Genomic DNA, 25,748 nt, shown 5'->3' with positions numbered 1-25,748 from the left:
AATAAATAGAAATTCTCTTGATGCCTTACCATCCCAGACAATTAGCTATAGCTAGCTTTTATGGGTTATAAATATGAAAAACCACCAAGCTCGATATTGTCACAAAAAACACACATTCATATTAAGAGACAGAGGAAGATTGATCTAATATGAAGAAATGAGTCTTGTTTCTTAGCCAAAGATGACTTGCCTGTTACATAGCTTCTTGAAGATTATGTAGCAATAACTCTTAATTTGTTGCATTTTACAGGCAATCGTCTTAGGCTAATTTGACAAACTCTTATCTATCATGTTAGGTCTTTTCTTCCATGTAATTAAGTAAAAGGATGTTTAGAGTTTCTTGCCTAACAAAGGAAGGGAAAAAAAAAGACTTACCAACTATTTTGACGAGTTTTTGTTTTAGCGTGGGGAAAGCTTGGTAAGTTCTGAATCTAGCAGTCTCATTATATTTTGGTAATTTGACAAATTTTCTTATTTGTGTGATATATCTTCTTTTAGATCATATTGAATAATCATTTTGTTTAAAATTTTTATTTTAAAATTCATGTTTGGTTTGTTTCAATGTTTTATCATAGTTTTTCTAACACAATAAACTCAACTAGGATCTTATGCATATTGTCAAGAGATTGAACATAAATGTTGGTTCTTGGATGAGAATGTGAATTTTTTTTGTTCTTGATTATGTATCCTTCTCAAGGACTTCATAGTTTTTAGTAACTTGTTTAGCTATTTATAAGATTATTATCGGATGCCCTGCAACATATTTGTTTGTTTTGGAGGCAAATGGAAGGAGAATGAGAGGGGGCTGATTGTTGAAAGGTTTGATCATAGACGTGGATGGTCATGCAGTTACGAAGTTTCTATTGAATGATATTGTGGTTCTATTGGATTTGACAGGCTATATGCATGGGTTGTGGTGTGGACTTCAATTGAATATTGGTACAGAGAATGATCACATATCTAATGCATAAGTTCATGTTGCTGATGTTGACACACTCAACAATCGACATTCGATGTAAAATCATGGTGTGACAGTGGACCATAGATCAATGTAGATTCGGTACACAAGACGAGATATAGACAAAAATAACGAAAATAGTGGAGAAAGCATAGGAGAGTTGTTAGATTTTTCATACACATTTTAAAATGTAACAAGTTTGATGAAAATAATATCAAATCTTGAAATAAACTAGGAAAGGAATCATGAAATACGTCTACACTATTAAAAGGGAACCAACAATGAATTGATGCAATGCAATGAAACTTGGAGATGGACAAAATTTCAAAGAAAAACACTTCATAAGGAAGAAGATGGAAGAGTTTCAATTTTACGACAAGGGGTACTTTCGTTCTTTCACAAAAATAGATTTTTAATAGAATCATATGGTCACGATCAAGGACAAGATAGTCCGAAGAAAAATCATTTTGATAAAATTTAAAAAATGATGTTAATTTTTTGAAAATATGAAAATATAAATGGGTCATTTCTCAAATTTTAAAAAGGGCAAAAATCATCATAATACAAAGCTACTGCCCTACTCTCTCTCAGTTCTCATCTCTCAACTCAAAATCCTCCCCGGTTGAGCTCAGTTGACATGGAACTTAGCATCATCCATTTGTGGATATCATCATTCACTCAAACCATCACTGAATCGTATATTGTATTAACCCATTTGCGAGTTATCCCCACTTTCTCTTTGGCTTACTGACGCTTGATTCTCAAACCACATAAAATGGCAAATGCTTTGTGCTTGATTCGGCAAATAGCTGCAAATTCCTCCCCTCGAAGAATTCTCTCTACTTTCCCTTTCCAAACTACCAGTTTTCCCCAAATATGGAATAATGTTTCTATCCATTTTATGTTTTTCTCGACCAATAACCCATTTGATCATTACGATGACACTGTTCGCGAATTTTCCATGATTCTGAAGCGTAAAGATTGGCAGATCCTTTTAAACAACGAGGACAATGTGAGGAAGCTAAACCCAGAAATTGTTTGCTCTGTTCTACAGAAGAGCGAAATCGATGACTCTGTGCGGCTTCAGAATTTCTTCTATTGGTCGAGTTCAAAAATGAGTACGCCACAATACTTGCATTCGTATTCGATTCTTGCAATTCGTCTTTGTAATTCTGGGCTAATACACCAAGCCGATAACATGCTTGAGAAATTGCTCCAGACCCGTAAGCCACCTTTGGAGATTTTGGATTCATTGGTTAGGTGCTATAGAGAATTTGGTGGGTCTAATTTGACTGTTTTTGATATTTTTATCGATAAATTTAGGGTCTTGGGGTTTTTGAATGAGGCCTCTAGTGTTTTTATAGCTTCCATTAGTGAAGGGTTCTTTCCCACCTTGATATGCTGTAATAATTTGATGAGGGATTTGTTGAAGGCTAACATGATGGGGTTGTTTTGGAAGGTGTATGGAAGTATGGTGGAGGCTAAGATAGTCCCAGATGTTTATACATACACTAATGTGATCAAGGCACATTGCAAAGTTGGTGATGTTATCAAGGGAAAGATGGTTCTTTCTGAGATGGAGAAGGAATGTAAACCTAATTTGTTCACCTACAATGCATTTATTGGAGGTTTATGTCAGACTGGAGCTGTTGACGAAGCTTTAGAGGTAAAGAAATTGATGATGGAGAAGGGTTTGGGTCCGGATGGCCATACTTATACTTTACTCGTTGATGGGTTTTGCAAACAGAAGAGATCAAAAGAAGCAAAATTGATATTTGAAAGTATGCCTAGTTCAGGTTTAAATCCTAATCGTTTTACCTACACTGCTTTGATTGATGGATTCATAAAAGAAGGGAATATTGAAGAGGCATTGAGGATCAAAGATGAGATGATTACTCGTGGACTTAAGTTGAACGTTGTAACTTATAATGCAATGATCGGGGGCATTGCTAAGGCTGGTGAGATGGCGAAAGCAATGTCTCTTTTCAATGAGATGTTGATGGCTGGCCTAGAACCAGATACCTGGACCTACAACTTACTGATTGATGGATATTTGAAGTCTCATGATATGGCTAAAGCTTGTGAGCTACTAGCTGAGATGAAAGCAAGGAAATTGACGCCATCACCGTTCACTTATAGTGTGCTTATTAGTGGCCTTTGTCATTCCAGTGATTTACAAAAGGCTAACGAAGTTTTGGACCAGATGATCAGAAACGGGGTGAAACCGAATGTTTTTATGTATGGTACCTTGATTAAGGCATATGTCCAAGAAAGTAGATATGAAATGGCAATAGAATTACTAAAAATAATGATTGCAAATGGGGTCCTGCCTGATTTGTTTTGCTACAATTGTCTTATAATTGGTCTTTGTAGAGCCAAAAAGGTGGAAGAAGCAAAAATGTTGCTTGTTGATATGGGTGAGAAAGGAATAAAACCTAATGCACATACTTATGGGGCTTTTATTAATTTATATAGTAAATCAGGAGAAATCCAAGTTGCAGAGAGGTATTTCAAAGACATGCTATCTTCTGGTATAGTGCCTAACAACGTAATCTATACTATTTTAATTAAGGGGCATTGCGATGTTGGAAATACGGTAGAAGCTTTGTCAACTTTCAAATGCATGCTTGAGAAAGGGTTGATTCCTGACATCCGAGCATATAGTGCAATCATTCACAGTCTCTCGAAGAATGGGAAAACCAAAGAAGCCATGGGGGTTTTCTTAAAATTCCTTAAGACGGGTGTGGTGCCCGATGTTTTTTTATACAACTCCCTTATATCTGGTTTCTGCAAGGAAGGTGATATTGAGAAGGCATCCCAACTTTATGACGAGATGCTTCATAATGGAATTAATCCCAACATTGTCGTATACAATACCTTAATTAATGGATTGTGCAAGCTAGGTGAGGTAACGAAAGCTAGGGAACTTTTTGATGAAATTGAAGAAAAAGATTTGGTTCCCGATGTTGTGACTTATTCAACAATCATAGATGGATATTGCAAATCTGGAAACTTAACCGAGGCATTTAAACTGTTTGATGAGATGATATCAAAAGGAATTTCTCCTGATGGTTACATCTACTGTATCCTCATTGACGGTTGCGGCAAGGAGGGAAATTTGGAGAAGGCACTTTCATTATTTCACGAAGCCCAGCAGAAAAGTGTTGGTTCCCTTTCTGCTTTCAACTCTTTGATTGATAGTTTCTGCAAACATGGAAAAGTGATTGAAGCGAGGGAGTTGTTCGATGATATGGTAGATAAAAAATTGACACCGAATATTGTGACATACACGATTCTGATCGATGCATACGGCAAAGCAGAAATGATGGAGGAGGCAGAGCAGCTTTTTCTAGATATGGAAACGAGAAATATCATACCAAATACTCTTACATATACTTCACTTTTACTCAGTTATAACCAGATAGGAAATAGATTTAAGATGATTTCATTGTTTAAGGATATGGAAGCTAGGGGGATTGCGTGTGATGCAATAGCATATGGTGTGATGGCTAGTGCCTACTGCAAGGAAGGAAAATCTCTTGAAGCCTTGAAGCTGCTCAACAAAAGCTTGGTCGAGGGTATAAAGTTGGAGGATGATGTGTTCGACGCATTAATATTTCACCTCTGCAAGGAAAAACAAATATCTACAGTACTGGAGTTGCTTAGTGAAATGGGAAAAGAAGAACTTTCTCTTAGCTCTAAGACATGTAATACTCTTTTACTTGGTTTTTACAAGTCAGGTAATGAAGACGAAGCTTCAAAGGTTCTTGGCGTTATGCAAAGATTGGGATGGGTTCCAACCTCTTTAAGCTTGACTGATTCGATCAGTACTGGTAGAGATGATATGAAATCCGATATTTCCCAAGTATTGTAATGCAAGCAGGGTCCAAGTAGTCCATTACTGGAAACTGTTCTGTTTGTTTGATATGTTCTGATTTATTCCTCGTTTGAGCACTAAAGATGATGATGGCGTAAGCAGAATGCTAGTGAAGTTCAACTCTCACTTGGCTACTAGCTGACACACGGGGAAACAACGAGCTTCATTTTTGCAACATCAAGTATAAATTTTGTCGTTTTGTAACGAGATATGGAATCTATTGCTGAAGTTCAGTCACCGAACTGGGAATCTTTAGACCACTATTGGAAGAGGGAAAATCTGCAGGCCTTCTGCAATAGGTCCTCTTTTATTAGCTCTCTAATTTTGCTGAATTGAAACTTATGCATTCATTTGAAGTCCATATTATCCAGTTTGGTTTGTAGAGCATGCAACAAGCTGACAATGCTGCTACTTTAGTCCTGCGTAGTTCAGCGAAAATGGCGAGCAGGCATTGCTTGAACACTACTTCGGATATGTGCAACAGTTCATGGAAAATGTTATGCAGATGCTTGCTCTTTATCAATGTCTTTCCATGATCTCTGACTGGTTTATATCATCTTTCATATATTTTTTTTCCTCCCTTAATCTAATAGTCTTCCATAGATTTGCAATTTGGGCTGTTTTCTTGACTACAGACACTAATGGACTAGCTAATTTAGTATAGTTTTAGGGGCTACTGACAAAGTAACAATACTATTAGCTAACTCAGCAGTAAATTTGCCTTCCAACCCCAAGCTCCAATTCTTATATTATTCTTATTGAATTATAAAGCCTCCACCAACGAAACTTTTGTATCTACCACTTGAGATTTGAACATTTTATATATCAACTAGTGATTAAAATGGTTTTTGAGGATTCAAATATGTATATATATATATTCCTATAATGGTTCAAGGCTTGTATGATATGAATCCGTTTTGTGTGTGTATACAGAAATAATTGTTTTATGTTCATGAATTCCTGAACTTCTCTAATGGCTCCTTGATTTTATGGTATAAAATGTTTTGTTGTAAATAAATTGACATGATCTTTATTCTTGAAGAAATTTTTTAAATAGAAATCGATTTTTTCGAAGAGAGAATAAAAAGATTTGTTTTATTTATAGTCCATGTCAACTTTTGACAGTAGTACGTGGGGTGGACGGTCGAACAATAGATTTCAAAGTTGATAGAAAAGAATTGTGAGCTATTTGTTAGAAAATTAAATCACTCCAAATGAGCTTATTTTTACTAATAAAATTAAAAGTAAATGATATTTTCCTTCGGAATATTTCTCCGTCGTTAACTGAACATTTTTAAATACATGCAAAATCATAAAAATCGATCCCTTAAAGTTGTATGATTCTTAACCATTTCTACAATTATACAAATTTGAGAGTCCATTTTTATTACTTGTATAAACACAAGAGCTTAATTTTTTACAATTGAAAATTTGATGGTATAGTTTCAACTATATCATTACCTACTTTTGAGGTGATTTTTGCACCTTAACTTGAATATTATAATTATATTCTCTTTTCAATTGTTTGTTTGATAAGATGCATAAAGATAGGTATTACTCAAAATACACATCTAAATATTATTATTGTTGTGGCCATAGTTGTGACATCTAGGCTCAACTACCTTACACGAAAAATAACATAAATATTAAGGACCATACAACCTATATATTTAAGCATAAAAAAGATATTAATGGAACTTACTAACAAATATAATTATAATAAAAAAACTAAGAGAAAATTAAAAATTAAATCCACTTACATTGTAAGAAGGTCAAGTTTGCACACTTTCATTTTACTATAGAGTATAGAGAAAGAGAAGGTCTAGAATGATGGAGAGGAGTTCGTTAGTTTAACCAAAATGATTAGCTGATACAAATAAAACTACGCATCATCATTTATGTTATTTTTGACTATCGAACGACACTCTTCACGTCATACTAAACATCTCTTCCTTCCATTTCCACGCCCCTTAGTAGCAAATCCATCCGCGCACATTTAGAACTTTTTCAAGATAGGGGGAAGGAAAAAGAAGTTATACAACATAACATTGAAAGGGAAGAATGAAGACCTAAACCAAAAATAGTAATAATATTAGACAAAGATGATCCAACCCCTTCTCTCATATTATAAATTTTCTTCTTCTCATCTTCCAATCAAATAGAGTTGAAGGGGTTTTGATAACTCACCATATATATATATATAGTTTCCTTGGGCAAAATTTATCCTTTGATTTTGCATTTTTTTTATGCTGAAATTAAAAGAATATATTCTAATTTGTGGATTGCATGGTTGACTACTCAAAAGGTATTATCTACAACTTTTATTCTTTTAAAGTATTCTCATTTTGTTGAGTCAATTGTAGTAATTAACATATACTAGCTTAAATTATAAGTTTAGTCGTTAGTCTCAAAAAATTTTAATTAAATTTGTATACATCTAAAAACTTTTAAACTTGTATATGTTTTTTCAATCTATAATTTAATATCAAATAAAATTGTAAAGGTTGTTCCACTATATATATATAAATAATTTTGTGTATGATAAAACCAAAACCTATTCAAATTTTTACTAAAAGAATGATTGATTCTTTTTAATTTAATTAGTACTATACAACTCTTCATAGTAAATATACCCCATCCCTTCCTTTGATCATCTTCTATATATATATATGGAGTTTCTGAACAACTTTGCAACACTCAAAAAACAATGAACCAAAATTAGGGTCTTATAAGAAAGAAAGAGATAACCATAGCATGAAAAGAATGAGTATTGATTTAAGAAGGTAAGTGAAAAGATAGACCTGTCGCTCTCCGTTGGTAACATCTCGATAAAATTGGAATGATACGAAGAAGATTAGAATATGACAAGCACACAAACTAAAAAAAAAGACTTCCTACTCCATGGAAACCATATATACATTTTGGATCCTAATTAAGTTAGTTGTAGGGCCTGTGTAGTATTGTTGATGATCTCTAAAAATTAAAATGGAATATATTCAATTAGGGTTTCATGCATGGTTGGCTCAAACATGCATGAAGAATTTTGCTTATTAAAATTATTCCCATTTGTAAGTCAACTGATCTAATATGTAGTTCACATCAGAAAATTCAGCTTTTCAATTCAAATTTTCTTTCAGTTCCAAATATACTTTTAAAGTAAAGAACCCCTTGTGAAAAATGTTGTAAATTGTAATGTTTACAAGGACACGTACTTCATAGTCTAGCCATTTGTGGAGAGTTATTTTTAAATGTTAATACTCTATGATGATTTTAGGACGTTGTACCTATGTTTATGTAGTTCACGTACACTAATATTACACATAGTAAAAGAATTCCATTTTTTTTATAAGAGATCAAAGTTTTACTTGTTCTAAATTATTATTTTTGGTTATGTTAGACATGAAGAGTGCAAGAAAATGATGTCGTAGTTTAATTTATATGTATAGTGCAATGCAACTAATCATACAAACATTTCTATATTTAAAAAAAAAAAACAATTTTGACGATAAAAAGACGTCAAAAAAGCTAAAAATTAGCTCACCTCTATCTTTTCATAATTTTTTTTTATGTTTTATCTTTGAAATCATCCATTTCTTGATGTTTTTTTTTCTAAAAACAGTCAGGTATTAGATCATAAACGTGAAGAGAGAGTTTCTTTTTCTAGTAGTCTATATATACAATTAATTAGTGTGGATGGATATGAAAATTATAAATTTACGATAATAACTTTCTAATTTATTTGAAAATGTAACTTTTTTTAATCAAGCTTCCTATTAATATTGAGAATGGAGTGACATGGAACGTGACATATAATTAGTTTTGATGCTTTTAAAAACGTCAATTGTGATCCATTGTAAGATATAATAAGATAACTTAACCAAAGAAAAATAGTCACGAAGCTTCACCGTAATTATATGTCAAGTGTATTTACCCTCGACATTTAACCAAGTATAGTTCGTAGTAACTCTTCTTGTATTTGACAAGTGTATTGTTATCTTAGGACTTCAAGTTTTGACATAATCTCAATGTCATATCTATTTTTTTCCATTTGAATTAAATATTCGCTTCGATGATAATATTCTCAATAAGTACACAATACAATTTCTTCTACTAAATGTTTAAACATTACACATTTAAAATACATAAAATAACCTAATATACATTCCTCTTAATTATCACAACTTTCGTTCCAACAATCCTAAAATTACAACAATAGTATTTCTCTTTCAAATGTACAAAAATACAATGTGGTTGATGTGAAATAATATAGATTTTTTTTTAACGTAGGACTTTAAGTAAATTCGAAGTGCATGTTTTGCCCATTGTTTTCTTTTCCTAAATCCTTTTGTTTTTTCCACTTTTCAAAATCACTTTATTTTAAAGTCCTACGTTAAAAGTGATTTTAAAATTAGGAAGCCGAAATAAAATCACTTTTCGAAATAAACCACTTTTCAAAATCATGTTTTGCCAATTCGAAGTGAATTTTAGAAGTTGATCACAGTATTCAGGTTTCCTAATTCTTTAGAGTTCTTAGTTTGAGTCCTTGCCCCCAAAGATCTCTTTAGAGTTCACATCTTCACTCTTTGACTCGTTATTAGGCTCACCTTTATTATGTCTCGGAGATTGTAGATCCAAATCAACTAAAACTTCCTTTTAAATAAGAGATCATTTGTATATATTGTATCTACATTATTTGATAAATAAAATTCATTGTTAGGTTCAACATCATTATTGAAGTTCCGATCTAAATCTAATAAATAAGTTTTTTTTAAAGTATTACTTTTACATTTCAAACTCTACGACCCTAGCTAGTTTTGAAAACATTTGTAAAAAATAGATAGACATATATAATGAAACGTAATTAGTAACTTGTAAGAGAGAATAATAGGACGCTAGTTTTATAGCTATATTTATTTCAACCTCATATTTCAAAATTAAAAGTTATATAACTTAAAAATGATTTCAAAAAATAATTTAGAGCAGTTAGAAACCAAGTCTCCAAACCAACCGTCAATTTACACCTCTTCTCAAGCTCAAAAAGAGAAAGTCTAGCATGATGGAGAAGAGTTTATCAATTTGGCCAAAAATGATTGCCTGATATACAAACGTCTAATACAAGCTCTACAACACATAGTTTGCATAGTAGGCAAGTCATTTTTGGCCATCATCGAGTAAAACTCTTCCCTTCATACTAAGCCTCCCTTTTCCTTTCATCTCCTTCAATGGCAACCTCTTCTTCTAACAACAAATTAGGTTGAAACTTTGCAGAACTTCACACTACGTACTAATCCATGGAAATTATAAAGAAGGAAAAGAATTTTTCAATAAGAAAAAACAACACAACATGAGAGGGCAAAAGAATTATTTGCATGTTAGACCTATCTTCTTCTCTCACATTTACAAATGATCTACACTGAGAGGGCTTCATATTTATAGAGGTATAGTTGCATGATGATGATCATGGCCAAAATTATGAAGGAATTTATGTCTTTCTTGGTTGCAAAGGTTGACTATATGTGTCTAGTTGTTTGGAATATTTTTCTTTTTAGATTTATTCTCTTTAATAAGTCAACTGTTATTGATAAGGTTGAGAGCTTTTTGGTGAAGAAAATGAATACATCTTCTCATTCATGTTGGTTTAATAACGTGATTCTTTTGTCTTTTAACTTTATACAAACAACTTCCTATTAGCTTTACTCCTTAATATTTTAGTATTTTCATTCTACTCCTTCATGGTTTCGATTGAAATAGAAAATGCTAATAAACCATTAACTTTGGACGATGTAGAATAGATATAACTTTCATAACTGAGCAATTTATGTCCTCCACTTTGTTACGTTGGAATAGACTTGTAAATTTATCATTAAACACCTAAACTTTTCTAAACAAATAAATTAATTTGAACTCTCAATTAAATATTCTTTAAAATAATTTATTTATGCAACTTTTTTTTGGTTGTTTAACCGTCATTGGAAGGAGTAAAAACACGTGTAAAATTTGATGCATCAACAAAACTTAAACATGGTATTGACAAATGAGCTAAATTGATTGATTTTAAGAATTTACTAGTTAGGTTCAAATTATAAGTTTGAAGATAATATTTTGAAGTTCGGGAGTTCAGTGAAATCGGGATCTTGATTAATACAATCCCAAAGTAATTTAACATTGATTTGGACCGAAGCAGAGTTCTTTAATTAGCATCATTCAATTTTAGCACCACAATTAAGCAATTAAACAAAGTTAACTTTTAATGAAATATGTAAGTGAAATCCATATAACACGTTCTACCATACTTGTGGCTTGAATCAAGACTGCCATACAAACAGAAGACATAGTAAAACCTATGGAAGAATTGTAACACTCGTAAGACGAGTTAGAATCTAACAAAGGACCAAACATTCTAACAATACCTCTCAAGATTCTATCGTTCCTCTCAAACCCCACTCCAAGGTGCATCCCTTCAAAAATAGAGGCAACCTCTATTATCAATATGTCAACCCCAAGCTCAACCCAATAAACCTTGATTAGGCAATTCCAAAACGAACAAAATGGACTGAATTAACCATGACAATTGGCCTAGATCCTCATACGATTCCTTGAAGAGAATAGACACACTGTGACCTCTAGACAAAGGAAGAATGTCTCTAAATTCGAATTCGATCAGTAGTTTTAAGACCCATCACAAAAGAACCTGCTGAGCAAAGAATTTAATATGTTACACGTATCAAATATTCTAAACTAACTTGACAATCTTAAAACATTCTATTTGTATTTCAACTATCAAATGCCCTCTTTTCTCTCTCTTTCTCCAAGTTTAGTACGAAACAATCTTGCTTGATTCTTGCATAAATTTTTATCAATAAATCAATGAAAAATCAAACGTATTTTGAAACTTGGCATTAACCTACCATAGGTAGCTTTAAACATTTATGTAAGTATTCATTCACTTATTACATAAATTGTAAAAAAACTGTATCCATGTTAGGTTTCTAATAAATCATTAACCTAAAAACAGTGAAACGTTTGATAGTATCAATTTTACCACTTACTTAAATTCATAGTCTAGCATCATCAAATTAAAATATATATATATATATATATATATATATATATATATATATATATATATATATCAACTTATAATAAAAATAAAAATAAAATACAATAGAATGTTTTATTTCTCTTTTTTTACCTTCGAGAATGTAATGGGATTGAAAGTATCGTTCATACTTTTCCCCATTTATCTTCATCCAAAATACTTATTTACCTAATCGAGACAAAAGAAAATAAAGATATAAAACGTTATACGAACTTGGTTAAAAAAAGGTAGTAGAAAAACATTTTACCAATAACTTTGGTATTTAGAATGATTGGTAAAACATTGTACCTGTCTGCATCTATTCAACTGCAGATTTGTTTCCATGTCTTCTTTTCAACTATACAACTAATTACAGACTTTCTCTTGATTCAATGCTCTTGTATATGGAGTCTTTTTCCCCATTCTTGAACTAATGAAAACTCGAATCCCATACATTCCTTTACATGATTATTTTCCACAAAATAAATTTTTCTTCATCTCCTCTAAATCTTTGAGCAATTGAACGAAAGTTTCAGAAGTATGTTCAAACAACTTTTCATGTTCTGCTGCTAGTGAAGTTATTTGATAAAATTTACGACACAAGTGGTTATAACGTTCTCCAGTTGACTTTCCACAAATCTCGAGTGTTTGACTATTTGAAGCTCTTGCATCTCTTGTCCATCTTTTCAAAATATATGAGGCAGGAAGCTTTTTCACATTCTTCCTATCGAGTACCTTAAGAGAGTGGCTACATAGAATACCGGTGGATGTGAATTTCATGCAACTACACGTGACTGTTTGTGTTGAAGCCTCATATTTAACTAACCAATGACAAGAGCTTCCATGAAATAATACTTTATACTCCGATACACCGTCAAACTTACCCATCTTGAAGGTACTACAACTAAGAATATTCATATATTCTTTTTCAAACAATTTAAATATTGCTGGTGTGTATATGTCTACCACATGTAGTAACATTTCTGTATCCATTGGCAAAATAGGTGTTGTATGATTCATCTTAAAATCCGCAACCATTTCCTCACATCTTCGATCTGCTAAAAATCTATCATATTGTTGGAGAAATTGCAAAATGTCATAATCAGGCCTTAAATATTTTTTCAATACCTCATTCATAATTTCACTACGTTGTGTGCTTTTCATGTCAGCTGTAAAAGCTTGTCGCCCATATACTATTGCCCATTTTTCTCGCAATTCAAACAAATATGTCAACCACTTGTTATTTGTAAGAGCATATTTATCCAACATTTTCTGCCATGCTAACAACCAATCATCTTCATCTTCATAATCAAATAAACAACTGCTAAAGTCCTGAACAAATTGATTTGGTCCATGAAACACATGACTCAAGGTCTTAGCAGCACTTTGAAAAATATGCCAAACACATAGTCGATGTTGGGCTTCAGGAAAAACATCACATATTGCTTTAGCTATTGTCGAAGACTGATTTGTAAGAATTGTCTTTGGTTGCTTTCTAGACATTACACTAAGAAAAGTATTAAACAACCATTTAAGAGACTCGATTGTTTCATCATAAAGTAAAGCTGCACCAAATATTGCTGATTGTTTATGGTGATTAACTCCAAAGAATGGTGTAAAAGGTCGACCAAGTTCACTTGAACGATAGGTAGTGTCAAAACAAATGACATCTCCAAAACACTCATAATCATACACTGAGCGTGCATCGGTCCAAAAGATATTAGTGACCATGTTATCTTCATTGTGTTGCAATGCATAAAAAATAGAAGAGTTGTCCCTCTGTTTATTCTCAAAAAACTGTACAAGTGCTTCAACTTCTCCCTTTTCAATTCTTGCTTTTTTTTCTATGGGTACATAATTCATGTAATCTCTATCCACGAATCCCGTTCCTTCTCTACCGTCCACCTCTTTATTTATTAGTCCCATAGTAGCTCCAAATGAAGTTCTTGAACTATCTGCATCATGCACTTTTTGAGCATTGGAAATGTTCATGTCAACATTTATTGTACGCTTCAACGTCATTTTACCAAGGTCATGATTGTGATTTCCTTTAAAAGACACAACTCTGTATTGACCATTCTTTCCAAGCAAGCATGCCAATGAAGCTTCACATCCTGTCCTTGAAATTGGCCGAGTATAATGAACAAATTCTTTTCTCTTGTTTACTTGACGAAACCCTTCCTTTGAGCAACAAAAGGAAGCTCTTGAAACAATTCCATTCTTTTTCTTTTTGTGATATTGTTTCCTAACAGTAAAACCGACTTTTGTTGCATAATTGACATAGAACCGATACGTTTCCTCAACAGAAATGAACTTCATCCCAATCACTGGCTCCACAATTTCAAGTTGAGGGTCAATCCTAGCCTCTCTATCATCTTCCACATCAACAACTTCAGAATTATTACATGGTTGCCCAGTTTTCTTCATGGCTTCAAGAAGAAGAAAAACAAAACCCAATAGCAAAAGGCAGAAACCAGAAGAAGAAAGCTCACTGGAAACTTAAAATCTCGAGATTCTAGCAGACAGCATACCAAAACCATAGATTTTGTTATAACAAACAGTACAGTAAAAACAACAAGAACATACTAAAATCAGAGACTCTAACCCAACACAGTAGTACAGTGATAACAACACCATAAGGCATGGAGTTTCAATTACCAGAAATCTCTCCAAGCCTCTTGCAATCCACCAAGTAAGCGAACCCATAAGCCAAATTCTTCAACGTAGCCTCATGTAGCTCCAAGTCCACCGTCGCCGTCGCATCCGTGGAGAAGAACACTCTATACCCTCTTACAAACGCGTCACGTGCCGTTGTCTCACAGCAAATGTTCGTCATAACCCCAGTCACAATCACCTCTTCCACGCCCTTCTCTTTCAGGCAGTCCTCTAGGCGCGTGTTCCGGAATGCACTGTAGGTGTTCTTCCGGATGACCTCATCGGCGTCCTCCCGATCGAGATCGGAAATGAGACCGGCTGCAGGGGTTCCTTCAAGTATAATGTCGCCGTTCCACCATTCGTTGAGGATGGGGTTGTCGGAGGCAGAGGCGTGGGCGTGGCGGGTGAAGATGACAGGGATGGAGGCAGCACGGCAAAGGCGGATGGTGGTGAGGATATGGGGGAAGATGGGCTTTGCCATGGCGGAGAAATAGTTCTGCATGTCGATCACTAAGAGCGCGGCGACTTTGGGATTTGGGAGTCTGTGGCGGATCTCGTATTTTTTGTATGATGGAATTGCGGCGGAGGGCTTTGATTTGGGGTTATCCATGGGCGGCGAAGTGAGTCGGTGGTGGGCCCTCCGGTATACGGCAATTTACCGGCGAATGGGTGCTCTGAGTCTGAGTCTGGATACTGAGTGAAGAAGAGGAAGCGATTGAAATCTTCAGGAATGCTCTTTTCTTAGAAAAAGTGTTTGTTTGTAAAAGAAACGTCTTCTTGGCCTTTCGTTTACGTCATTTCAAGATTAGGACTATTAACATTATTTAAATCAGAGATATTTAGTTTTTGGATTGGAAAATTGGATTTTTTCTAAGTAATGTGTTTTTAAAAATTATTCACAAAATTAGGGTAGTGGTGAAAAATATTGCAAAATTAGGTGACTCATGAACCCAATGGTCAACAGTCAACTATAGCGTTCACGGGTGAACGTAGGTTTTACTGATGCTGCCACATGTTGCACATGCAAGAAGTCGTGTATGGGGTACACGACTTCCTGAATGTACACGTCAACACATTGGACGAGTTTGCTTCACGTATGGACGGGTTTGACGTATGCAGAGTCCACATGGTGATGACTGAAAGTCGTGTACCGGGTACCTGACTTTCTAAATAATTTTTAAAAATTATTATATTTTAAAATATTAACTATTTTTAAAATAAAAACATTTGTGAAAGACTAATGAAAATAAAATATGTGAAAATTTTAGTTTTTGTTTAAATTTCCAACTTTTTGGTAATTTACTTTTAATTAAAAATTGAGTTCTAGACAAATTAAAAAAAATAAAAACAAAATTTAAGATTAGCCGTCTAATTGTACACAAATAGTTAATATTTTAAAATATAATAATTTTTAAAAATTATTTAGGAAGTCGTGTACGTCCAATTTAAAAAAACACATACTTTTTACGATAGTTTTACAAACCACCTTATTCTTATAATTTCTTATTAAACAACCGTACTTTTCAAATATTTATACAAAACATATTACTTTTGAGATTAACCCTAGAAAATTCAAGATTTTTATATAATAATCTTCAAATACATTTCAAGATTTGAAGATTACCTTAAAAAAATAGTTTTAAAACACATTTGTATTTTTATTTCTTTATAAAAATGAATGATAATTGCAAATACACTTTTAATTTAATTATATAACAATCTTTTTTAAAATATACTATTTTATGTTTTTTTGTTCAAAATTTATTTTATCTACTTAGTAATAGTAAAGAGCGATACAAACATTTTAGTTAAATTTATTAAATCAACAACCTAATTAACAAGATTTAATTAAATCACATATCAATTTCTATAAAATATATTATAATATAAAATTATAGAAGACATAGATATTGTAATAAAACTAATTTGTATAAATGAGTGGAAGGTACAATTCCAATTATGTTTTTAAAAAATGGTATTTCATGTACGGAATACATGTACCAGAGAAAATAATAGTAAAAAAATAATATATTTTGTCACGGTTTACACTTTTTTTATATGAATATAATATATACTTAATTATTTCTTTTATAGAAAAATAATATATATTTAATTATTTTAAATCTAATTTATAAAGAGAGTGTTATTCTTCTTACTAACGAATAGGAACAAATTGTGATTTAATGCGAATATATAACTATCCCTCCTCACAACTTTGAAACAAAAACAATCTAACGAAAATTGAAACTTCAAACCTCCTACGGATCCTTTTCTCCTAAACCCTATTTCACTACCTCCGAGACGTTGCACTTCACCTCCCCACTCCTCTGCCCGGGGGCGCCGCCGTACACTACACTCTCTGCTGCCACAGACCAGCCTTTCTACAAACTTTGCCGCTGCACCCTCCCTTTTGCACTCTCTCGTCTGTCTCTCCCAGTAATCAAAGTTACAACTTTCTTAGAAACACAGCGATTCAGCCCCACCTGTACCATTCTGTTCGCCAATGGAGTTCGTGACCCCCGAAGGACTTCGCCAAGACGGTCGCCGTCCCAGGGAGGTACTTGTTTCATTTCTCATTCTCCTGCTTTATGCTTTTTCCCTCTTGTTTGAATTATTTGCATTCTATTCCGTTCCATTTTTACTCTGTTGTTTAATTTTAGCTGAGGGAAATGCGTGCGGAAATTGGGGCTGTTTCTAAAGCAAATGGGTGGGTATCTACTCTCACTTTTCTTCCTCTTTTAGCTTTTGAGATATCTGTATCGAATACTAAGTTACTGAATATCCTATTCTGAATTAGGTCTGCTGTTTTTGAGATGGGTAACACCAAAGTTCTTGCTGCTGTATATGGTCCTAGAGAGGTATAACATCTCAGCTATTGTCGTATCTATCTCATTCAAAATGGCATGAATGCAAGAACTTGTTGACCGCTGTATTTCTTCTATTAAATCATCTGTGTGTTTATTGGAGAACTTCTGTATGGTTGGAATGAATTATTTTGTTGTATGTGTAGGTCCAGAATAAGAGTCAACAAATGAGCAACCAAGCACTGGTTATACTTTCTTCTGGATATTCAAAGTTTCAATTCTTTATGATCGTTGGTTATGCATTGTCTGAATCTCTGATCTCTTTCAGGTGCGTTGTGAGTACACCATGGCTAATTTCAGTACTGGAGATCGCATGAGAAAGCCCAAGGGAGACAGGTTTTTTCAGTTTTTATGTGTCTCTGTTTGATACATTTGATGATTTGATGCCATGAATGAAAGTAGTTGATTCTTGGAATAGGATTATGGTGAACATTCATATCTTAAAACATAAGAAAATTGTACCCATGAAAGGTAGCATTTATATTATTCTCTTCAGAATATGGTCATGGTAAAACTAGTAGTGTAGTAGTTCCCAGTTCAATGACTTTGCTTAGGTCTCACCAAATGGAAGGGGTTAAAAACGGATGGGAAAGAAATATGTTATTGATTCATTCATATCTATTTTGTTATCCGTTATATTAATTTATGGCATTTTTACATTCAGGCGATCCACAGAGATATCTTTAGTTATTCGCCAGACAATGGAGGAATGCATTCTAACACATTTAATGCCTCGGTCTCAGGTTTTCTACAATAATCCAAGAGCTGCTTCTCTATGATTTCAAACTTTTCCTTTCCTCATTCCTAGTTTTCGTGTGCAGATAGATATTTTTGTCCAAGTTCTTCAAGCAGATGGAGGTACGATTGGAGTTATTGATTAAGTTTATCAGATAAAGCTCTTCAAATTATTAGAATATTAATTCTAGTTCAGATATTTCAATTCCATAGTCGTCTCTTTTATTGCCATCTTTTTGTGTATTTGTCATTTTCTTCAAATATTCCTCTTATTTTTGTTCTCTTTCACAAAATAGAATATGAAAGGTTTTTCTCTATACTCCTTTACGCTAAGATGTTTGGAGCCTGCAACCATATTTTTGTTCACTACCCAATCACTCAATGATGGGCCTCACTTTTGTCACCTTCTCTCCATGGCTTGTTCTCTCCATGGCTTGTTCAATTGAACAGTCTTTTTAGCCCATGCCCCTAAAAAAACAAGGTCAATGCTCTATAGGAAACTTGGTTTGAAAGATTCAAGTAGAAACAAAAATGAAGTTTGAGATATGACCAATTTCAAGCCTCTCACTGTTTGACCTCCATTTTTTGTTGTAATTACAAATTTTTAAAGCCAACACGAGCACAATTCAACAAATGAGACATCATTTTCTTCTTTTGAGGTTGGAGATTCATACCTTCATCGACATATTTATTATATTGTTTTATTTTCCTTAAAAAAGTTTTAAGTCCAGCAGAGGCTTTTTATCATCAATCAATGATGCCTCATTTCTATCTCACGCTCATGTATTTTCTGTCATCAAAGAAAGTACCCATTACTTGTGTATTTGTTCAAAGACTACATTTTAACTTACCCACAAGCTGCAACTACTGTTTTTATGGCTTGCATAATGTTCTGTCTTCAGTGATAGTGATTTGAAGCATCTAGAACTACTTGGCTTAAATGTTAGTAGAACTTGTTTTTGTTTTTTAGAAATGAAACATAATTTTCGAAAACCAAATTATTATCAAACGGGGCCTAAGCAGTGTTTTAAAAAGCTCCTTCAGGCCTCATTTGCTTTATTTTCATGAAGAATTCTTTAGACATGCCCTGGAAATTTTCTTGTGTAGGTACCAGATCAGCATGCATAAATGCTGCAACTCTGGCGCTTGCTGATGCTGGAATTCCAATGCGTGATATTGTTACTTCCTGCAGTGCTGGATACCTTAATAGCAATGCTTTGCTTGGTAATTTAGAACTCCCCCCCTCAGTTAGATTTTGCTGTATTGGACGTGAAAAACTTTCTTATATTGCTTACAAGAACTAATATGGATTGGCAATTATGATATGGACAGATTTGAATTATGTAGAAGATAGTGCTGGTGGCCCTGATGTCACTGTAGGCTTTCTACCTAAGTTGGATAAAGTTACTCTTCTACAGGTTCACTAACTTCTACCTTTTCCTATTCTTATCCACCTTGACCTGTTTTGTGATTTTGTAATGATAACATTTCACTCATGTTGACATGATCTTGGTGCAGATGGATGCTAAATTACCCATTGATGTATTTGAGGATGTGATGGAACTTGCAATTGAGGGCTGCAAAGCCATAGCTACTTACATTCGAAATGTAAGGACTTAAAACAATTACTTGACTTCTCGTTTGTTTGTCTATTCAGATTTACTAAAAGCCATTATTGTTGAGTCAATTTTCAATATAACAGTACGCTATTTTACATAGAAAGCGCATGGTTGGATTATTCAAATTTTGTGTTGTTTATATGGACAGGTAATGTTAGAACATACAAAGCAACTCGAATATCATCGCGATGGATAGTCAAAGACTGTTTTGAGCATTCTTACCCAAAGGAAAGAGATTACAATTGTTTTAAGAGACAATGAAGTTATTGATGCCTTTTTTTCCCATCTCTCAGTTGTGAATTAATACCTGTCGCGCCCTAATTAATGTACAGAATGTGTTTTTCTATTTCCCTTACATTTCACCAATTTTTTCTCCTTTAATTATGATGATAGAAAGTTAAATTCATATTATCTCTAACTCATTTTGTTTTGTCTCATAAATTTCATATCAAACCCAAATTTGTATAAAAAGTGGCCTACCAAGCAATATTTAAAGTCAGGATTAACGTTGGCCTGATTAAATTTTGTATTATAAAATTAAGTGTACATATATTTCTTTCCCTTTTAAATCTCTTACTTTGATAACCTGTATTTTCAAAATCCAAGATAAATTTGAGAACTAATTTTTTTTATAAAATTCTTTGCTTTTTTTAAAAAAATTAAAGTAACAACAAACTATTATTGATACAAACAATAAAAAAAAAATTACCAAACGAACTATAAAAAATTGAAAGATTATAAATTGAGATCTTAATCATCTGCCTTTTAAAAATTCGATGAGTTAAAAAAGTTATATATATGTTATAGTCACATTTGTCTTTTACATGCCAAAAATTCCATTATCTCCAAGGAAAATTAATCAAAACTAAGTGTAACAAAAAAGTGAATAATGTTGGAGTGTATCGAATTCTTTAATTATAAGTCATCAATTGCCAAGTGGTAAGAAAAGATGCACAAAGGAAACTGACGTTGGATATGAATAGAATTGGAGGGAGATATAAGATAAGACGTGGAGTGATGGTAGCGCTTTAGGCAGTTTCCAAGCTCTTCCAGAGGCTTCTTCCACTCTCCCACTTTGCCTTTGAAACAAAGCTTCCTCCCCTTAAAACTCACCGAAAATTTCTTCATTCTTCACATATACAAGAAGGAAGAGAAAATTGGAGTAACTGGGGTTTCTAGATGTCCTACCTTCTACCTCATTTGCATTCTGGATGGGCTGTGGATCAAGCCATTCTAGCTGAAGAAGAACGTGTCGTCATCATCCGTTTCGGCCATGATTGGGACGACACTTGTATGCAGGTAAACTTCATTTTTGAATCCCTAACTCTTCTACTTTTTCTCTCCATTTCACTTTTGTTGTGCTCATTCTGTTTGCTGATCGAAAAACCAAGGAGGAGAAAAAAAATTGTTTCATTGTGGTTAAATCTAATTTATTTAACTGCGAGTTAAAATTGTTGACTAAACTACTGGTGAATAGGAATGAAACAGACTGAAGAAACCCTGGAGCCCATTTTCCGTCCTTCAACCAACCTCCTATGATTTGGGCCGAAGAGTTGTTTGTGTATATCTCTCTCTCAACTTCCTTTTTCTTCTTCTTGCTTTTACTGCAACTGAATTTGTACTTTAATGTCTTCTCATTTCACAAAACATGTCACTTGTTTTAGTTCTTCAAGTTTAGATGTCTTGGTTGGTTAATGTTTTTCTTGTTCCCTTTCTTCTCATCTGGGTTAGAGCTTGGAACATTCACTGCTTGAATTGATCATGACTTCTTAACTTGAACAAGTGTAAAATTTCAATTTTTTGGGCAGTTCTAGTGGTTCTATGTTAGATTTCATACCTTTCTTTGAGTTTCCATTTATCTCTTGGGTCTTATTTTGTTTAACTAGGGCCCTTCTTAGAGTTGCTGACCTTTTCTTGGGTCGTATTATTCCATTTATTCTTAATGGAAGCTTAGCGTTTTGTTTTATTTTATTTTTTGAAAAACCTTCTTCTATTCATTTCTAATTTGTCCTATCTACTTGTTTGCCTGTGCTCACTTCTCTGTTATCTTCCGTTGTAAGTAGGATTCTTTATCATTTTTCAAGATGCTTGATCTGATTGATATCTTTTTTGATGTAGATGGATGAAGTGTTGGCCTCAGTTGCAGAGACAATTAAGAACTTTGCAGTAATTTACCTTGTGGATATCACAGAAGTTCCTGATTTCAACACAATGTATGAATTGTATGACCCTTCCACCGTCATGTTCTTCTTTAGGAACAAGCACATAATGATTGATCTTGGTACTGGAAACAACAATAAAATAAATTGGGCACTCAAGGATAAACAAGAGTTCATTGATATTATTGAAACAGTTTATCGTGGAGCAAGGAAAGGACGTGGTTTAGTCATTGCACCTAAGGATTATTCAACCAAATATCGCTACTAAGACATTTTGCTACTTGTGCAAGCCCTTATTGATTTTAGATTTAAGAAATTGCATCTAAAAAATCTCTCTATATGGCATCTGCTTTGTTTGGATGGCATATAACGCTTTATGACATATGTTATCCTATTCACGGATTATGTAGTGGATTATAATAGTTGGTCGAAATGACCGGTGAACTACCTGTCATGTAAACAAAAGGGTATAATGTAAAGTTTGTCACCTTGCCTCATACACACTTGGCTTCTTAATTCTGTCATTTGTGATCACATATATGTAAGTGTTTTTCCATTTCTATTATTGTACAACTGCAGCTATACATGCAACTTGTCTTTTAGATAAATTTACTATCTGTGTAATACTCAAGGCCTAAACTTTCTTGCAATCATTTCTAGCATTCCCATCACTGCCATTCCAATGATATACCAAGTGACGCCTGTTAGGATCACCTGCATCCAGTGACTATTAACCAACTCCAGAGCCATAGAACCTGCAGCGTGTTCCTTCAATTCACTGGCACCATCATTTCTCACCATTTGCTGAATTATAGCAGTTGCAATTATCGATATCGAAACTGGTAATACCAATCTCATGGGACTAACATGACCACCCCTACTAACATCAGAACCAAGGCCTCTTGATTGCTTTGTAGGTTTGGTCTCTACACTTGGCTTTGAGATTGGGTTGTTTGGAGATTGAGTTGAGGCTGGAAGTGCAAAGGTGGTTGGAACCCAATAATCATCCCTGTATAGGTATTTCGTTGTAGTTCTATTTCTGTCTTCAGCTTTTTCCCTGATTTGTTTCCTTGCAGTAGCAGCAGCCTGAAGTTTGTTGATTTCGGGTGTGAATTTGCTGGCACTGCGTGCCAGACTTTGGCTTTGTTTCGATCCAGGTCCAACTGGTGTTGCTGTCTGCCAAAATAGCCAATTTGAGATTGATCTGATAGCCTGAATTGCAGCCAACTGTCCTTCGCTCTCAAAGGTTGCTCCCTGTAAAACCAATCATACAACTCGATGTTCTAAGTAAGCCGTTAAAGAAGGTACCATCAATTATTGAACTATTGCCATTACTATGTCTAAGTATAACCTTGGATTGCTCTTTCATAGCTTTCTCCATAGCCTCATTGAATTTGATTTGGAACTTCTTCACATCAGTGAAGATGTTTGACACTCGTTCGCCAGCTGTGTTCCCCATACCAACTCTTACGTTCCCACGTGGTTGCTTCGACATTAAGAACTCCAAGGCTGCCAAGTCTGTCCTTTCCACCATGCTGTGTTGAATTTACCAAGAAAAAAAAAAGAAACTTATGAACTAATCAGAAGAGAGAGACAGGAATTTTGAAATCAAAATATAACAACACAACTCACGAAATGCAGTCAACTGGGCAAGCTTCGATAGCCTCCATAACTTTATATTCAGGATCAGCCCATTGAGCCACAACTCTAGCTCTCCCATACACAGATTCAACAGCAAAAGTTTTCCCAGCAAATAAAGCACATTTCAAGCAGCCAATACATTTCACTTCATCCACAAAAACCGCTCGTTGTTCGCTTTCTGACCCCAACCACACTGAATAAACTGGCTTCCCTGTGTAACCTCGAAGTTCTGCCATTTTTGCTTGCTCCTGTGGACATAATTCTCACGTCAAAAACCATAGTTTGCTGAAACCAATAATAATTAAAATAGTGTGCTACCTATTCTAACCTTATCATAAGCCAGCCTAGAACTAGGATCTGATAGAACAGAGTATGCTTCATTAAGAATGATGGCCATGTCATGGCCAGCAGGACCGGCGATGTCGGGGTGGCAGTGTTTTTGGAGTGCACGGTAGGCCGCCTTAATCCGTGATGGATGGGAGGTGTTGTCAATGCCAAGTAGATCATAAAGATCAAAATCTGTAATAGAAGAAGCTGCCTTGCAGGACAAAGTGTTGCCATGAAGCTTTCTGGAAGTTGAAGGGTTGTATGATCCTAACTTTCTTTGAATTGGATATTGTGCTGTGGGTGTGTACAGAGGAAGCCATGAGGCACTCATTCTTTCTAGTTTTTTCTAAAAGGATAAGAGAAGAGAAGAGAAGAGATAGTCGTGTGAGATGATCCTAAAAAGTGGCGAGGAAGATATTTTAAATGACAAGATGAAGTGAGATATTTTTGTGCATCATGTGAGAATATTCCAAGTGGGGGAGCGCTATTGATGGGGGATTTGGTCCTTGGAAGTCACCTAAATTATTGAAAACAACCACTTCAATATCTGGTTTCTAACATTAGGTGCTTGTTTAGAATGACTTTTGCATCGTTGGATCAAAAGGAAAATTATTGTCAAGGGATTGTCCAAGGCAAGCCCACGATTAGGTCTAAGCCCATGAACGTTGGAGTCTCTACCTTAGAAGTAGGAAATCAAAGTCTCGAGTCTAATTACGTTTGTGTAATAGCTTGGTCGAGCTCATTAACTTGAACCCTACAATTTTTGTGGCTACAATCCGATGTACCTCAATCATCAAATACAAAAATATTATCGTGGATGATTGAGGGGAATGATTTGTGTATGAAAGCATGATTTTTAAGAGAAAATTTTACATATACATTAGGCTCCAAAATGAGTCAACAGTGTTATTTTTTCCCAAAAAAAACAAACCACACTCCTCATGAAGGAGGTGGAGAATAATACTATATGAAAAACAACTTCCTACATTTAAAAAATACCTTAAAAGGAGAGATCAAAGTTGCAATATTAAAAATTAACGGCGTCTAAAGGAAATATCCCCAACAAAGATCTCAACTTCATCAAAACCAATATGGTGGAGTCGGTTCCTTAGTAGAGAAGTCACATTCATAGAATGAAATTAAGTGTTCAAAGTGCAAAGGCTTTAGATGAAAACTTTTGGTGGTATAACTTCAGAATGAAGTACTCTAACCAAAGTATGAAATGGCCATAGGGAAACTACATAGAAAAGCAGAAAAGGGCAACACCCATTTTTGGACATTTCACTAAATTACAAACTGCACTCTCTCCAACATACACAAATATATATTAATACTATTGCCGACTTTACCTTCTTAGATGTCTATGGAATTACCCAAACATATGCCTTTCCCTTTCCCTTTCCCTTAAATTCAATCCTTACTACTTCACTTCTAATTATGTATTCACTACAATTAGATGTTCCAACAAATCAACATCCAAAATATGAACATCTATCTCTTTCATTTCTTTTTAATAATTTGAGGTTTAAATAAGTTTGAATCACTAATTTGGTCAATTTTGTCACTTTGAGCTATATATATCAAACCTACTTTTATTTTATAATTTGTTTTAGCTTAAAATTATATATACATGTTTATAAAGTTAATTTCTGGAGAATTTTTTAAAATAGTAAAATTAATTAAAATATTTATAAGCGGTAGCAAAATTTTGAATTTTATTAATTTTGATAAAATTCTACCAATGTCTATTAATGTCATTGACAAGAGCATATAAGTGTCAATCAATAAATAATTATAGATATAATATGAACTTTTGTTATATGTTATAAATATTT

The 25,748-nt window shown here is 33.9% G+C and overlaps 5 protein-coding genes across 13 annotated transcripts; 3 read left to right on the top strand and 2 right to left on the bottom strand.

Moving 5' to 3' along the window:
• Nucleotides 1-1,506: 1,506 nt before the first annotated feature.
• On the top strand, nt 1,507-5,448 carry LOC101205583 (pentatricopeptide repeat-containing protein At5g61990, mitochondrial). Its single transcript, XM_031886047.1, has one exon. The coding sequence runs from the start codon at nt 1,734-1,736 to the stop codon at nt 4,830-4,832; it is 3,099 nt and encodes a 1,032-aa protein (XP_031741907.1). The 5' UTR covers nt 1,507-1,733; the 3' UTR covers nt 4,833-5,448.
• A 5,609-nt stretch (nt 5,449-11,057) lies between these two features.
• LOC101205818 (nicotinamidase 2) lies at nt 11,058-15,374 on the bottom strand. Of its 6 annotated transcripts, XR_004216902.1 has the most exons (4): nt 14,572-15,374; nt 12,223-14,342; nt 12,028-12,102; nt 11,058-11,526 (listed from the first exon to the last, which is right to left on the bottom strand). XR_004216902.1 is itself a non-coding variant. In XM_031886039.1 (2 exons), the coding sequence occupies exons 1-2, from the start codon at nt 15,176-15,178 to the stop codon at nt 11,480-11,482; spliced, it is 657 nt and encodes a 218-aa protein (XP_031741899.1). In that variant the 5' UTR covers nt 15,179-15,362; the 3' UTR covers nt 11,058-11,479. The 6 variants fall into 6 exon arrangements, 4 of the variants coding, with proteins under 4 accessions (XP_031741899.1, XP_031741900.1, XP_031741897.1 ...); XR_004216903.1 differs by lacking the exon at nt 12,223-14,342 and having other exon boundaries at nt 14,572-15,361; XM_031886039.1 differs by lacking the exons at nt 12,028-12,102; nt 12,223-14,342 and having other exon boundaries at nt 11,058-11,529; nt 14,572-15,362.
• Nucleotides 15,375-16,776: 1,402 nt separating this feature from the next.
• On the top strand, nt 16,777-20,204 carry LOC101205035 (exosome complex component RRP41 homolog). Its single transcript, XM_004143568.3, has 11 exons — nt 16,777-17,125; nt 17,229-17,275; nt 17,366-17,426; nt 17,579-17,617; nt 17,701-17,768; nt 18,097-18,175; nt 18,254-18,290; nt 19,275-19,391; nt 19,500-19,585; nt 19,686-19,775; nt 19,935-20,204. Exons 1-11 carry the CDS (start codon nt 17,072-17,074, stop codon nt 19,980-19,982), a joined length of 726 nt encoding a protein of 241 aa, XP_004143616.1. The 5' UTR covers nt 16,777-17,071; the 3' UTR covers nt 19,983-20,204.
• Nucleotides 20,205-20,658: 454 nt separating this feature from the next.
• On the top strand, nt 20,659-22,461 carry LOC101205509 (thioredoxin-like protein YLS8). Of its 4 annotated transcripts, none has more exons than XM_011656600.2 (3): nt 20,682-21,085; nt 21,275-21,347; nt 21,905-22,461. In XM_011656600.2, exons 1-3 carry the CDS (start codon nt 21,060-21,062, stop codon nt 22,211-22,213), a joined length of 408 nt encoding a protein of 135 aa, XP_011654902.1. In that variant the 5' UTR covers nt 20,682-21,059; the 3' UTR covers nt 22,214-22,461. The 4 variants fall into 4 exon arrangements, with proteins under 4 accessions (XP_004143618.1, XP_011654902.1, XP_031742167.1 ...); XM_031886307.1 differs by having other exon boundaries at nt 20,686-21,085; nt 21,264-21,347; XM_004143570.3 differs by lacking the exon at nt 21,275-21,347 and having other exon boundaries at nt 20,659-21,085.
• On the bottom strand, nt 22,455-24,367 carry LOC101205271 (chaperone protein dnaJ C76, chloroplastic). The gene is made up of 4 exons (XM_011656601.2): nt 23,915-24,367; nt 23,578-23,834; nt 23,297-23,480; nt 22,455-23,199 (listed from the first exon to the last, which is right to left on the bottom strand). The coding sequence occupies exons 1-4, from the start codon at nt 24,242-24,244 to the stop codon at nt 22,573-22,575; spliced, it is 1,398 nt and encodes a 465-aa protein (XP_011654903.1). The 5' UTR covers nt 24,245-24,367; the 3' UTR covers nt 22,455-22,572.
• Nucleotides 24,368-25,748: the final 1,381 nt, after the last annotated feature.

The sequence above is a fragment of the Cucumis sativus genome, chromosome 5 (assembly GCF_000004075.3).
Source record: "Cucumis sativus cultivar 9930 chromosome 5, Cucumber_9930_V3, whole genome shotgun sequence".
Taxonomy (NCBI): Eukaryota; Viridiplantae; Streptophyta; class Magnoliopsida; order Cucurbitales; family Cucurbitaceae; genus Cucumis; species Cucumis sativus.
This window is presented reverse-complemented; position numbering and strand designations above follow the sequence as displayed.